The sequence below is a fragment of the Acomys russatus genome, chromosome 1, assembly GCF_903995435.1.
Source record: "Acomys russatus chromosome 1, mAcoRus1.1, whole genome shotgun sequence".
Classification (NCBI taxonomy): domain Eukaryota; kingdom Metazoa; phylum Chordata; class Mammalia; order Rodentia; family Muridae; genus Acomys; species Acomys russatus.
Window position 1 is genome coordinate 66267849 of NC_067137.1, and position 12866 is coordinate 66280714.

The following is a 12866-nucleotide window of genomic DNA, read 5'->3' on the forward strand; positions in this document are numbered from 1 at the left end:
GCTGGGAAAACAAACGCATAGCTGCTTTGGCAAACAAACTAGCAGTTCTTCGAGTATTAAAGTCATTACATGGCAAATTAATTTTACTGCTAGGTATATATACTTAACAAATAAGAATGATGGACACAAAAACTTGTATGTAAATATTTATAGCAGCATTTCCCATAATAGTAGAAAGGGGGAAACAAAACGCACACCTATCCACATATGGATAAATTAGTATATATACACAATGGAATATTATTTGGCCACAAGAAGTAATGAAGTTTTGAGAACATTAGAAGCATTGTACTTATGATGCTAACCACAAATGATGATATGCTTCCACTCATATGAATGTCAAGAGTGCAGACCGATCTGTGAACTGAAGACCAGCTTGGTCTATAGAATGCAACCACGGCCATTGTGAAAACCTGTCTCAAAAAACCAAAACCAAACCAACCAACCAACCAAACAAAAAGGAATGTAAAGAGGAAATTTTAACAGAGACTGAAAGACCTGTAGTTGTCCAAAGTTAGAGACAGTGTGTGTGTGTTCTGACACTGTACAGTATATGCAAACTATCCTGTGTCCACTTCCCATCTTACTGCAGGAATGGCATTACAGAGCCACACCACCTCATCTGGCTTTTTATGTGGGTTCAGGACCTGCCCTCAGGTCATCAGGCAAGAGCTTTTAGCTTGCTGAGTTAATTCCCTGGCCCACAAAGATTCTTTTTGAAGCAACAAAAATGTTTTAAGCTGTACTGTGGGGATGACTGTCCATATTTGTGAACATACTGAAAACCACTGAACTGTATACTTTCAATTGGTGAGTGTCTGATCTGTTGAAAAAGTACGAAAAATAGTCTAAATTGAGGCCTCACCAGAAGGGGGAGCCATGCCCCAATACTGTTTGGATAGCCAGGAACCGGAAGTTGGATGGCCCAGAGCTCTAGCATAGAACCAAACACAACTGCCTCCACACCCCCTCCCCAAGTCAATGAAATGATTCCTAACAATATTCTGTTATACCTATACGTCAATGTCTAGCTTAATCACCATCAGAAAGGCTTCCTCAGGCATAGTGGTGCACACCTTTAATCCCAGTGCTGGGGTGGGGGGTGGGACATGCAAAGGCAGGCAGATCTCTGAGAGTCTGAAGCCAGTGTTACACAGAGAAACCCTGTTTCAAATGACAAACAAACAAACAAAAAACCCAACAGAAAAGAAAAGCTTCCTCCAGCAGCCGAAGGGAGCAGGTGTGGACCCTCAGCCTAACAGTAGGCAGAGTTTGGGGAACCCTGAGGAAGAGAGGAGAAAGGATTGTAGGAACCAGAGGGGTTGAGGACACCAGGAGAACATGGCTCACAGAATCAACTAAGCAGGGCTCATGCAGGTTCACAGAGACTGAGGCAACAGTCATGGAGACTGCATGGGTCCTGTGCTACACGGTGGTTGTTAGCTTGGGGTTTTTGTGGGACTGACTCCTAACAGAGGGAATGGGGACTGTCTCTGGCTCTTTTGCTGCTCTTGGGACCCTTTTCCTCCTACTGGGTGGCCTCATTCAGCCTTGATACGAAGGTTTGTACTTAGTCTTATTGCAACTTGTTACGCTGTGTTCAGCTGATATCCCTGGGAGACCTGCTTTTTTATGGAGGGAAATGGAGAAGGAATGTATTTGGGGAAGAGAGGGAAGTGGGAGGAGAACAGAGAGGAACAGAGAAAGGGGAAACAATGGTAGGGATATATTGTATGAAAGAATAATGAATAAAAAGAAAAAAATAAAAAAAAAAGCAGGAGCTGGAAAGATGGCTCAGCAGTTAAGAGCACTGTCTGCTCTTCCAGAGGTCCTGAGTTCGATTCCCAGCAACAACATGGTGGCTCACAGCCATCTGTAACATGATCTGATGCCCTCTCCTGGCATGCAGTGTACATGCAGATAGAACACTCATATACATAAAATAAATAAACCTTAATAAAAGAGAATATAAAAAGTGCGACATAGTAACAAGCCTCAAATGTAAGCAGTCCAAGACTCGCACTGCTGGAACTCATACCATGAGATGCTTCTTTCTCCTAGCTGCCATCAGTGTGTCAGCCTCCCACAGTAAGTACTGTTTCCTGATCTGCCCCGGCAGCCACCCTATCTCCACTCTATCTTCATGCTTCTTGATAGGACTCAGTCAAAACCTTAATCCCACTCACTGGTGCATCTTCAAAACTGCTGGCACCTTAGTCTTGGGTGGAGAGAGAATGTAGACGAGTAGTAAAGGCCCCCTGGGTGTGTCTGTGAAAGTCTCTAGACCTCAGTGATACGCCTGACAGTAGGCAGTAGGAGAGGGTCAAAGAACCACCTTGAACATGGGTGGCTGGTGCAGGCCCAGGTGAAATAAAAGGGGGAGGGAGAGGAAGCCAGTTACGGCAGGTCTTCTGTTTCCAAGCGACTACTGTGCCACTCTCCTACTCCTGTCAACTCCCAGCCTCAAGCTGTTTGGTGCAGGGATTTTGTCACAAGAAGCAAAGCTGAATGACACAAGTAGTCAGTCCACTGTCAAAGAGTGAGAAGACCTGCTCTCACTGTACATGGTTCCTCATAATCCAAACACAGGCATTTTGAAAACCCTGTCTGCATGAATATATGCCCACTGTTGAATCTGCAAACTAATCGCAGGTCAGAATGAAAGCTAACATATTTTAATATTATGTGTAACAGCTTGAAATAGGTTTAATCCAAGCATGGTGGTGCATGCCTTTCATCCTAGCACTCGGGAGGCAGAGGCAGTCAGATCTCTGTGAGTTCAAGGCCAGCCTGTTCTATAGTGAGGTCCAGGACAGCCAGAGATATGTAGAGAGACCCTGACTCAAAAAAACAAAACAAACAAAAATTTACCTGAGAAATGGAATTTCTCTTCAGAGAAGTGGGCCAGCTGTGCACATATTCTGCTCTTCTCCTGCAACAAGGTTTCTTTTAAGGCACTTTCTCTGTGTCCTCTGGAGTTGAGTGCTTCAATAAGCTGGTCTAGCTGCTCACAGGAACTGTAAAAGCACCACCGATTTGGCTTATGCACTGGTTTTGGCAGAAGTACAGAATCGCCGAATGGACCTTGGTCAAGGCTGGAGGTAGATTCAGACATGAAGGGCTCTTCGGTTTTAACCGATACCTGAGGACCGTGAGACGGGGCACTGCTATGACATGACGACGGTCGAGGCAACAGCATGTCTTCAGTGAGACCTGAGTAATCCTCTTCTATGAACAAGCCAGGAATAGAAGGGAAGATCCAGTACCGCCTGTACAAGCGGTCTCGCCCCAGCGGGAAGATGTTAGTACAGGAGATGGCGCTCTGGATCTTGTCTAGGAGTTCGCGCTCTTTCCGCTGGTGCTCTTGTCTCAGAGCGTCTTCTGCGTCAGCACTCAGAGGCTCCTGCTTTATACAGTAGTCCATCTCTTCTTGCTTTATACATTGTTTAACTCCATTTTGTCCGGCTTTCCCTGTGTTGAAATAAAATGTATCATCACCATTTTTGTTGTTAAGATTTATTTATTTATTATGTATACAGTGTACACCTGCAGGCCAGGAGAGGGCACCAGATCTCATTATAGATGGCTGTGAGCCACCATGTGGTTGCTGGGAATTGAACTCAGGACCTCTGGAAGAGCAGTCAGTGCTCTTAACCTCTGAGCCATCTCTCCAACCCCATCATTACTTTATTTCCCTTGGGTTTTTGTTGTTGTTATTGTTTGAGACAGGGTCCCCTTATGTAGACCTAGCTGCCGTAGAGCTCACAAGAGATCCATCTGCTTTAGCTTTTAAAGGCCTATGCCATCATAGCCAGCCTCACTATGTTTTAAATTTTCAATAAAGAAATATGAGACACACCAGGAGGTGGTGGCACATGCCTTTAATCCCAGCACTGGGAGACACGGGTAGGTGAATCTCTGCATTTGAGGCCAGTCTGGTCTACCAAGTGAATTCCAGGACAGCCAGGGCTACACAGAAAAACCTTGTCTCAAAAAACAAAACAAAACCAAAACAACAATAACAAACAGAAAGAAATATATGACATTAAGCTAACCATGATTTACTGTGTCATTATGGACTGGACTGTATTTTACAGTGGCTGGATTTGAAGCGGGAGACTTAACTGGCCAGGATTGGTGTCCTAAGAACAGGACAAGTACATCTCCTCCTCTCTGGCATGCAGAGAACAAGCTGTGTGAAGATACAACAAGAGATCTTTGTGTGTAGGCCTGCACATTGCTTTAATATAGTAAAGAGTAAAAATCAGTAAAAACAGACTCAACACAACTTGCTAGGGGCTGGAGAGATGGCCTAGCAGTTAAGAGCACTGACTACTCTTCCAGAGGACCTGGGTTCAATTCCCACCATCCACATGGAGGTCACAGAAACTCCAGTTCCAGAGGATCTGGCACCCTCACATGCATGCACACAGGCAAGACACCAGTGCACATAAAATGAAAAAATAAATGTTAAAAAACTTGCTAACTAAACTTTGAAGTTATTCAGGATGCAGAGGCAGGTGAGGCCAGCCTAGTGTACACATTGAGTTCTAACCCAGCCAGAGCTACAAAAATGAGATCCTATCTCAAACTTCCCCAACTGCCACCCCCAAAAAATGTGAAGTTTAGGAGATAATGATCTATGATTGGCACAGTGGGTCAGGTCTATAATCCTAGCACTTGGGAGGTAGAGGGGCAGGAGTAGGATTTCAAGGCCATCCTTGGCTACATAGCATGTTCAATGTTTCAAATAAACTGGAAGAGGAAAAAAAGAGCATGAAACTGACCTGTGAAAGAGCAAACAATATTGTATCTCTTCCTTAAATGACATATGAATAAAGAACTTTCATAAATATACTATGTCAGGGGCACTATCACATCTGTCATCCCTTTACTTAGGATGACTTCAAGTTTGAGACCAGCCTCAGCTATAAAGCAAGTTCCAGGCCCAACTGGGCTATGTAGTAACGCCTTGTCTTGATGCAATATAAACAAAACAATCCAATAACTACAGTAATGTTTTTCTTTTTTGTTAAAGATTTGTTTGTTTATGATGTATACAGTGCACATCAGATCACATTATAGATGGTTGTGAGCCACCATGTGGTTAGCTGGGAATTGAACTCAGGACCTCCGGAAGAGCAGTCAGTGCTCTTAACCTCTGAGGCATCTCTCCAGCCCAACAGTAATGTTTTTCACAACATCATTTTATAACAAAAAATGTTTTTACAATCATGAAGGCAGATGTTTAAGATACCACACAGACATGGTGACATACCATCACTCAGAGGTAAAGGAAGGAGAGTCAGGAGTTCAAGGTCAGTCCTGGCTACATAGGAGCGCAAGGCTGTCCTGAATCAAGACCTAGCCATGAAGCAGAAACACAGTCTTGCTGGCAGTGAACTGACAGATACCTCTTGTGCTCCTTTTATGGGATCCTGGATCTTCTTCATCTTCAGTGGCCACATCAGGGTCCAGATCTTTCCGTTCTATTTCTTTGCTCTCAGTACTAATATCAAAATCTTCCCTTCCTTCTTCCCTGAAAGAAAAAGGAATGACCTTAAAGTCTGGAGAAAGTATAAGTAAGAGGAGTGTAGGGACCTGGGTTCAATTCCCAGCATCCACATGGAGTTCTCAGAAACTCCAGTTCCAGGAGATCTGGCACCTCACACACACGCACACAGGCAAGACACCAATGCACATAAAATAAAGAATAAATGTTAAAAACCTTGCTAACTAAAATTTGAAGTAACGGGCTGGAGAGATGACTCAGAGGTTAAGAGAACTGTCTGCTCTTCCAGAGGACCTGAGTTCAATTCCCAGCAACCACATGACGGCTCACAACAATCTATAATGAGATCTGGTGCCCTCTTCTGGCTTGCAAGTATAAAGCACACATATACAGTAACTCAATCATCAATCTTAAAATATTTTTTTTGAAGTTACTCAGGAGGACAAGAAGTGTAGGGATAAAGACAGAACAGAGATTGAGAATGGGAAACCAGTGAGTGGCCCAACTTGAGCTTCTGTTAACGATACCGTTCTATGCTCACAGACAGGAGCCTAGCATAGCGGTCTTCTAAGAGGCTTCATGAGGCAGCTGATGGAAGCTTGAGGAGTTTTGTGGAAGAGTGGAAGGAAAGGCTCAGGGAGCCAGAGATGTCAAGGACACAAGAAAACCTACTGAGTCAAATAACCTGGGCCCATGGAGGCTCACAGAGACTGAACCACCAACCAAAGAGCATGCATGAGCTGGACCTAGACCCCTACACATATATAGCAGATGTGCAGGGCCACTATGTTACTCTCTAACAATGAAAGCAGGGGATATCTCTGTATCTATCACCTGCCTTTGGATTCCTTCCCCTAGCTGGACTCCCTTGTCTGGCCTCAGTGGGAGAAGATGCACTTATTCCTGCTATGACCTGGGGTGCCAAGGTGGGTTGGTCCCCCTTAGGGGTCTCCCCTTCTCTGAGAATGAGGAGAGAATAGAATGGGGAAGGGGTTGAGGGCAGGACTGGGAGGAGAGGGGGAGGGGCTGGAATCAGGCTGTAAGGCGATTAAGTAAATAAGTAGAAAAAAAGAAATTAAGGAAAAAAATTAAAATACCAAAAAGGTGTGTTGATGTATGACTGTAATTCTAGCTCTTGGCAAAGTTGAATCAGGAGTTCTAGGGTGGCTATGGCTACATGAAACCCTGTCAAAACCACAAAGACAGGGACAAGTGGATATTTGTTTGTTTAGACAATATGAGCTGTAACTCACTGTGTAGCCCAGGCTGACCTTAGTTCAAGCTCACAACAACCATCCATCTTCAGCCTCCAGAGTGGGATTACACATGAAAGCCACCATGCCTGGCTTCTTTTTGGAAAACTGAGAAGAGGCTGCGCTGTAAATCAGTGGGAGGGCCCGTGCTTAACACCTTCCAGAGCCTGGGTTTAGTCCCCAGTAAAAAAAGAAACCAAAATAACAATTTATAATATTGTGAACATCATGCATTTAATTTAGTCCCAGCACTTGGGAGGCAGAGAGAGGCAGATCTGAGTTTAAGGGCTACGTAGAAAGATGGTGCAGGCTATTCGACCATACTGGGAAACTGGCTTGTATACTGGAAAAACCTGTTTCTAGTGTGGTGTGGCTCAGCCCTAGCACACACTTTTAATGCAAGAGCTTTCTGTAAGCAAGAGCTAAATAAAGTTAAGCCTAGATCAAGAGGTGGAGCAGGTGACCAGGTGACAGGAAGTGAACATAGGAAACAAACTAGACAGTGAGAGGAAGTCGGAGAGAACACAGGAAGTAGAAAGGAGGGACAATCAGTTTGGAGGTTTTTAAGACAGCATGCAGTAGAAAAGGCTTTTTCCTTCTGGGACTTTGGTGAAAGAGGAAGGTCAGCTGGGTGCTTTCTCTGTCTCTCTGAGCTAGTGGGCTTTCACCCCAGTATCTGGCTTCTGAGTCTTCATTGGTAAAATTGAACATTGAGATTTTGTTTTAAAAACAACAGAAAGAACCAGCTTCAAAAACCCAAAATAAACAATCTGGTTTTATTTTTAAAAAAAGGAAAAGAAAAGGGAATCACCATTTCAACACATACAATTTAGTGATTTTTAGCATATTTACAAGATTGCCTATGATGGTCTGAATGTGACTAGCCCCATAGGCTCATATATTTGAAAGTCTAGTCCCTAGTTCTAGACTGTTTAGGAAAAGATTAGAGGAGGTGTGTCGCTGGGGGGTGGGCTTAGAGGTTTCAAAAGACCAGCCAGCAACAGTCTTTTTCTGTATAGGGATGTAGAAGACATAGACCTATTTGTTTATACTTTCATCAGTTGATGAACATTTAGTTTGTTATTTTTTACAATTTACAAGTTACTGTTAGGAATAATACTAAGCCAAGTGTGATGGTATGCACCAATAATCTTAATACTTGGGAAGCAGAGGCAAGAGGATTCAGTTTGAGGCTATCTTGGTATTCAAAAAGATGACAGAAATCAACCTTCCAATTTAACCCCTGATCTTCTGTAAGTCTCAGAGGCACTGTGAAACAGTGTACCTATGTTTGTGGTGGCTGTTGAGCAGAGAAGGAAATAAACTATTTAGGGAAGAAACATCACTGGTTAAAAATAACCCATTGAAAGCTTTCTGGGAAGTTACCATTTACAACATGGATTTTAAGAGAAAGTGAGTTTTTATATTTTCAAAACTTTAGCTAAAAATTAACATGTGTATATTTAAAAATCTATACATAAATTTCATAGGCTTTTTAATATAATTATAGAAAATTATTTTTTTAAACTCTGAAAGCATTTTAGAGTTTCAGGTGTCTGACTTTTATCCTTATTCTTTATGTATATGAGGTGAATAAAGCAAGCCATATGAGGAGTGAAATCCAAACATACCCTAGATCTGCAGTTGAATTTTGCTGCTCATCCTCCTTCAGTTTTTCTTGTTTCTCTTTCATTTTCTGTTCTTGTTCCTTAAGTTTTTCTTCCTTCCTTCTACGTATTCTGAAAGTCAAATAAAAGACTGCGGTCCATCTGACGCAAAGGTGCTTTTCACTTAGCATCTTTCTTTTATTGAGCTATAGAAAATACTCAGAATGCTGTGACAAACTATTTTGGGGAAATCCACCCCATGCTCTTTAGAAGCACCCAACAAGAGCACAAGCTGGTGCTGTGTCCACAACATGAGCTTTAATCAGGGAGTCAGAGTGCGTGGTGCTTACCGAGCAGCTGTGGCTTCTCTCTCTTTCCGGTGTTGCTCTGCTTTGAGCTCTCGGAACTCCTGCTTAGCCTGTCGTAATACGTCAACGTAATCTTCAATGAAATCCCTAGTAGAAACTAGGGTTAGTAGCTTCCCACAGAGAGCATGAAGTATCTTCATTTTTTCTCCTGCCAAAATGGATTAATTTCTGTGTTATCAGTAAGGAAAAAAGGAACTGTGTATGACAATTTGTAACTCAATGGTAAAACGCCTAATGAAGAACAAGGAGCAGCAGATGTGGTGGCACGTTTGTTTAGTGCCAGCATTTGGGAGGAAAAGGCAGGCAGATCTTTCTGAGGTTAAGGCCAGCTTGGTCTACACAGTGAATTCCAGGTCAGCCAGAGAGACATAGGGAGACACTGCCTCAAAACAAACAAACCAAAAACCAATCAACCAAACAACTCTAACACCAATAATGAACTGCTTTTTCTTATTCTCTTTAATAACTGATTTATCATCTGGAGTTTCTTTTCGGCTTGTTACTTTTCTGAATAAAAGAGATGGGTAGGAAGTAAGCAGGTTAGAAAAATCCCAACTCGCAGTTTACCTGGTGTCAAATCATACACAGAAGTGCTGGACAGTTTTTTTACTAGGCTAGGATTGCTTAATCGAAGCTCCATGCAGGCGTCATCTGTAGCATCGAATCCTCCTCGTTTCTGGTATCGGTACTTTGCATTTGCTGATGTTACATCGGCACCTGAAGCTAATATGTGCAGTCTGAGGATTTCAGAGAGAGTGCAGCTATCAAGATCCAAGCTTTTCAAACTGCAGCCTATATTATTGAAAATGAAACAGTCATTTAGAAAATAGACAATGAATACTCAGCAATGTAAATGTACCTTTATAAATTAAAATGAAATGCCAAACAACAACAAAAAATAAAGCCCACACATACCCTGGTGTAACTGTGGCCATGCAGCGGCCAAGGATGCAACTGCAGACAGTGCAGATTTTGTGGGGTCTGCGTCCTCATCCAAAGCCTCTGTTAGATCTTTAAGGAGATAAATACTTTATTCTAGTGCAGGAGTATTTAGGAAGAATGCCCTTTTAAAACGATGAACGAAACAGCTTAGCATTCAGGGACCTCAGAAGAACCAACACCCAGCACAGCGTTAATCACATTCTTGGTCTCCACCAAAGCAACAGAGCCTAGAACACAGACTTTAAGACTAACATTTCCTTACAGAGCACACAAGAAAATTTCCAAATTACCAGCAAGGTGCACTTACATATTCCAAAATGGCAAAATGTATTTTAGAATTTAATCACTCGTTTAATATAACCTTAGGAAGTCTACTTTGAAAGTTGAGTAAAGATACCCAATATTATAAACACCTTAAGGTTGAATCACGACACAGCATAGATTGTAATTATCACAAAACTGGCCCAAAAAAACTGCCAAAAGAACTTTTACAGCCAGCACTGTTATCAATTATTTATGCTTTTCATTAAAATTTCCTCACTTTCAGAATTTTTCAATCTAAGAAACACCGGGAAGATTTCCCTTTATTTTCTCAAAGAACTGCTTTAGCTTTGAAAACTATTAGTTACAGCAAAACCAAACAGCAAATCTATTGGTATAAATATATAAGCATCATATAAACAACTCTTCCCAATTATAATACACAGATAAAAAACTCCAGTGCCTCATGCTTGCAGAAACAAAAACCAAACAAACCAACTAGCCGCTGTATTACAGTACAGTGTCTACAAGTTACTCTAAGCAACAGGCCATGCTCTGGTTTTAACACTGCCAGTAACTACTGGTATACATCCTTTAGACAAGTCACTTAAGTTGGCCTTTACTTTCTAGAAAAGCAGTTTGTAAGTACTTCAAGTATTTACTAGCAGATCAATATAAGAAAAGCATTTGTTAAAATGTGTGAGAAGGAGAGAAATCTGTCCATCCATCTTGTCACCTCTCCTGCACTACCACCAATGACCTCAGGCTAATCTGAGTCCGTGCTTCCATTGTTCTAGCATGTGATTCAATTGGCAAAGTTTCCAGGTTGATAAAATGAACTTTAGAGAATGAAGTGAGTAACTTTTCCAAGGAAATGGCAACTCTGGGGTCAAGCCTGATCACAATTACTGATGATGTTAAGATACAAAGTGTACACAGGACCACAGAGAAGTTACTTGATTAAATTTAGTACAAATGCTGAAGTCTCACCTACCAGACCTAACTCAAGTGGCACACAATATATTTTTCCTACAAGGCAAATACTAGACCTAAAACTTTACAAATCCTCTGGAACAGGAGTTACAGACAGTTGTTAGCTTCTGTGTGGGGGCTGTGATTCCGACCAGGGTCCTTTGCAAGAGTAGCCAGTGCACTAGGCTGTTGAGCCATGTCTCCAACTCAAAACATGTATTCTTCAGCTGCATCCTGTACCATATGGACTCTAGAGAATTCTAAGTACCTTTAAAAAATTATCCCCTAGGTTCTTTCTTACAAGAGAGTATGGCTAAGATGTATCCAGTATAACTGCACAAAACAGTTGTATTCATTAGATTTTTGTTTTATTTTGAGACACGGTCTCTCTATATAGTCCTGGCACTGAGCTATATGCATAGATCAGGCCAGCCTCAAATTCACAGAGACTCTCGTCTCCGCCTCCCTTACTATTACATGTATACCTATTATTATAAGTGCTGGGATTAAAGGTGTGCTCCACCATGCCTGGCTTTATTAGATCATTTTAATGTATAAAGAGTTACATACAATTCCAGCACTCAGTAATGATATTTGCCCCCGCCCCAAAAAACACTCAAAACTGTTCTATTTAAGGAGTGTGCTCTTATCCTTCAAAATAACTTTGAACTCATGGTATAAAACAAAAGTTAGGAAATTGGTTATGGTAGAACATGCTTGTGACCCAGCACTTAGAAAGTGGAGTAAGGAGGCAGTAGTTCATGGTCAACCTCAGCTACATTGCAACATGGACAGATACTATCTCAAACCATCAGTAGCAACAACAAAAATACTAAAGGCAGGAATATAGGAACTGATGGCTAGTACAAGATTTTTAAAACTGACAAAATGTCTAAGATTTGATATAAAACAGATATCCTAAGGGCTAATAAAATTAGACATGGGCAATGTTAAGAAGAAAAATAACTAGTTTTTTAATTTGTTGCCTATTTTGAGATAAAATAATATAATAAATATAATATAATATAATATAATATAATATAGGGTTATAGTTTAGACTGCCTAAATTTGTGGTCTATTACCTCCTTACTAGCCGTGTTTCTTTTAGCTACATCTGTTTCTTTGCATGGGATATAAAACAGTCAAAGCGGAAGTTAAAGCTGGTAACAAAAACACCAACCACTTTCTAATTTTTTTCCTTTGTATTAACTGATTTCCCCACACAAGTTCCTTCTCATTCTTTGAAAAAAAAAAATCACTGTGTTATTACATGTGCGTGCGTGCCTGTGTGAGTGCAGGTGTGTGTGTAGAGGTCAGAGGGCAAGTCCTTTAGGTGCTGGTTCGACCATAACTTTACCAATAACTATAGTGTTACTGGCTAACACAACACAATGGCTATATGAATACTTTTATTTGACTGACTGAATCACCTAAGATGAAAACGTGGCAGTCATGCTGCTAAAACAACCTTTATATGGAACCTACAGTGATCAGCACTTCAGCTGGAGAGTACATTCACTTCGACTCAGACCATAAAATCAAGAGGGCAGATAGATGCAGATTTATCAATATCCCATCGATCCAGGATCGGGACACAGAACTCAAAAACTATCTAGGGCTTATCAGAGGTCTGGTACCCTAGGCTGGACTTGAACTCTGTGCTGCTGAGGATGACCTTGATGATCCTCCTGCCTCTGCCTCCCACGTGCTGGCAACATGGCATGCCCTTCCATGGGCAGTTTTATGAAGTCGTGTGCATGCTAGGTAAGCATATCTATACACATAGCTTTTAAATGATGGAAGTAAAGACAGTTTATTAAGAAAATAAAAGGAAAGACACATCTGAGCGTGCAAGTGGACCAGCTGGACCAAATCCAGAGCTCAAAAGACTTGTGAGCAGATTTTTAGTTTTCTAAAGGTTTCTCTAAGACATTTTTCTATGTAAACATAT

General features: G+C 41.6%; 1 protein-coding gene across 2 annotated transcripts in view; it reads right to left on the minus strand.

Moving 5' to 3' along the window:
- Baz1a (bromodomain adjacent to zinc finger domain 1A) overlaps positions 1 to 12866 on the minus strand; it is an 88536-nt gene that overhangs the window by 18023 nt on the left and 57647 nt on the right. For both annotated transcript variants that reach the window (XM_051145991.1, XM_051145982.1), the window contains exons 13-18: positions 9656 to 9751; positions 9308 to 9532; positions 8723 to 8888; positions 8397 to 8504; positions 5415 to 5539; positions 2872 to 3471 (exon numbers count right to left, since the gene is read on the minus strand). In XM_051145991.1, the coding sequence (XP_051001948.1) occupies positions 2872 to 3471; positions 5415 to 5539; positions 8397 to 8504; positions 8723 to 8888; positions 9308 to 9532; positions 9656 to 9751 (1320 nt within the window). The remainder of the gene's footprint in view (positions 1 to 2871; positions 3472 to 5414; positions 5540 to 8396; positions 8505 to 8722; positions 8889 to 9307; positions 9533 to 9655; positions 9752 to 12866) is intronic.